Below are 2,514 nucleotides of genomic sequence, written 5' to 3' on the forward strand. Positions count from 1 at the left end.
GTTTGAGTGTTTTGGTATAAAGTATATTAGAGTTGGTTTAATAAAAGATATCAAATTTACCCAAAAAACCTTGTCTGCCTATGTCCTTAGACCAGCATGGCCAGAACCTACACCCTTGGTATAAAATGGCACTCTCAGATGGTTGGACTGGGTGACTTAATATGTCTTCTCCATATTTACTTCTGTGAGTCTTCAGCTTTGTCAAGGAGGTTTTAAAAAGAGAGCAAATCAACTGTCAGCATGATATTTGGAAAAGGGCGTTTGGATCAAAGCTTCTGGGTGACTGAGAACAGAAATAAGCTGCTCTTCCTTTCACTCTGCTTCAGGACTGAGAACCTCCCGAAGCTCCCTGTCATCTTCGGAGAGGTAAGGATCATGCAGGATGGAGTTCTCTCAGCTCAGTAACTCCTCCTTTTGAACCGATGCAACAACAAGTTCTTCTGCATCTTGCAAAATGTCAGAGGCTTAAAGGAAATGGGATGTGGTATTGAGAAGAGCATGTGTTTCTTGTTGTCTTATGTGCAAAAACACTAAAGACCAACCTCTCCATACTGTATCTACCCCACTGTCAGAGAAACGTTCACTGGGCAGAGACAGTGAAAAAGAGGAGGGCATCTCTGTCTCTGCTATGGGAGTCTTCCTATGAGTATTGTTCTGATCTCAACTGCTTCTCCTTTTGTATCACTTGTACGGCTTGTGTACAATCTAGTATGGACATTTCAGGTTTATGTAGAATAGGCGAGTAAGAAAGGAAGAAACTCTTGCTGCTGCCAAAGCTATTTCTATCTCTTGCTGCTTTTAGAGACGAAACTGGAGTCTCTTCTTAACATTTAGAAAATTTCCCCTTTTATCTCATGATAGTGTTAACGCCTCCCTTTGCTCAACGCTGTAGATCTCTGCTGGCCTGACTCTTAGTTCCACAGAAATGCGACTGTTTTAACTGTAATTCCTAATTCACTCCAGTTTAACTGAGGGTTTGTCCTCCTGGAAGGATTTACTTCAAAGGGACATTATTGCTTTTATCTGCTTCACACTAGCTGGTACATGGTAAGCCACCTTTTACTTTACCATTGATTCAACATGGAGTGAGAGGGTGTTCTTGAAAATAGATGCTTGGTATTAGGACATGGTCCTTTATACTGCTAGTGAGCTCAGTGGGCTCCTGCCAAAAAATTGTACTAAAGGGTTTACTGCCAAGATAGTTGTCAAGCATGACGTAGGCTTGGATTTAAGTTAGCATAGACATAAGTAGCACCTAAAAGGTTAGAGTAGGGAGTTTCAAAGCAACCTAAGCAATTTAGACAGTCTTCCATTGCAAATAACAGATAGGTCTCTAAGTCTTCTAGACTACTTTGAAGTTCTCCCCAAATTATTATTCACAATGTTCAGTTTAACCCCTTAAAAGAAAAAGCATTTTTAGCATTACCTGATAAACCACATTCTTCTTCCCCATTTACCTACTAGTGCAATACCAGGGTGGCAGTAATGCTTCATCTCTGCCCTGCATTTTACCTCCTCCTGACTGCCTTTTACTCCTGCACTGCACATTAGAGTAAAGCCAAAATTTGATCCCCTTCCACCCCTCTTCCCTCCCCCCCATTCTCTTGCTGGAAAATGCAACAATCAAGTCTCTCTTCATACTCAATCCCTGTGCTCACTTTCAGCTGACGACTGCAGAGATGATCACTGTAAAGAATATTTTATTTATCGAAAGGTTTAATAGGGAAGACTGAACTCTGCTGCATAGCTGCAGCTTATGATAGTGGAGTTGCAGTTAGTAATTCTTTGATGAGTTTCCTTGGCAGCAGATTCAGGATAAAGGAATCTGAAGTTGTGGGTTCTCCTGGGCATGTATCCGAATGTGAAAGCTCATTAGGGAAAGAGAGAAAGACTGGGCCAGTTTTGGGTTTGATCAAGCCCAGGTTCCCTCCTGGTCCGTCTGTCAGAATCTTTTCCCCATCAGGAGCACCATGGATATCTGGAAGGCTGGGCACAGGCTTTCCTACCTCAGGGAGAACAGGATTCCCATCTATGTATTCAACTGGACTTTCTGGTAAGGTGTGGAGAGAAACGTGTTCTTGTTGGGGCGGGAGAACTTTCACCCACCCCACTGTTTTTTCTAGATAGAGGGCTGCCTCACTGGCTTCAGTGGGAGATGGGTGCTTTTCTTCATGCTGCCTGTGCCCATGCTGGTGCTTCTGATGGGGATGGGCCCCTTTCCTTCTGGGGTGATGAGGATCTTCATGACTTCCATCTCTGCCATGACCTGGTTTATGGCCGTCTGTCTCCTTCTTCTTTTCAATGGCAGGCACCTAAATTGGCAAAGAACAGACACACGTAAAATATTTAAGTTCCTTAAACCCATTTCTCTGATGCAAGGACACTCTTGGACTTGTGTGTACTGAATATCAGCCCCAGTTCCAGGAAGCAGTGGCCAAATACTAGAACTACACCGGGGGGAACAGTTACGATAGACATTGAAGCTGCCTGTTACACTAGCACAGGTGATGGTTG

General features: G+C 43.4%; 1 protein-coding gene across 1 annotated transcript in view; it reads right to left on the minus strand.

Annotated features, from left to right (window-relative positions):
- Positions 1–1,682: 1,682 nt before the first annotated feature.
- FETUB (fetuin B) overlaps positions 1,683–2,514 on the minus strand; it is a 35,148-nt gene continuing 34,316 nt past the window's right edge. Inside the window, exon 7 of the mRNA XM_019503370.1 lies at positions 1,683–2,312. Within this exon, the coding sequence (XP_019358915.1) occupies positions 1,755–2,312 (558 nt within the window). The 3' untranslated portion in view covers positions 1,683–1,754. The remainder of the gene's footprint in view (positions 2,313–2,514) is intronic.

Source organism: Gavialis gangeticus, unplaced genomic scaffold (genome assembly GCF_001723915.1).
Source record: "Gavialis gangeticus isolate Ggan-Ray unplaced genomic scaffold, GavGan_comp1, whole genome shotgun sequence".
NCBI lineage: Eukaryota > Metazoa > Chordata > Crocodylia > Gavialidae > Gavialis > Gavialis gangeticus.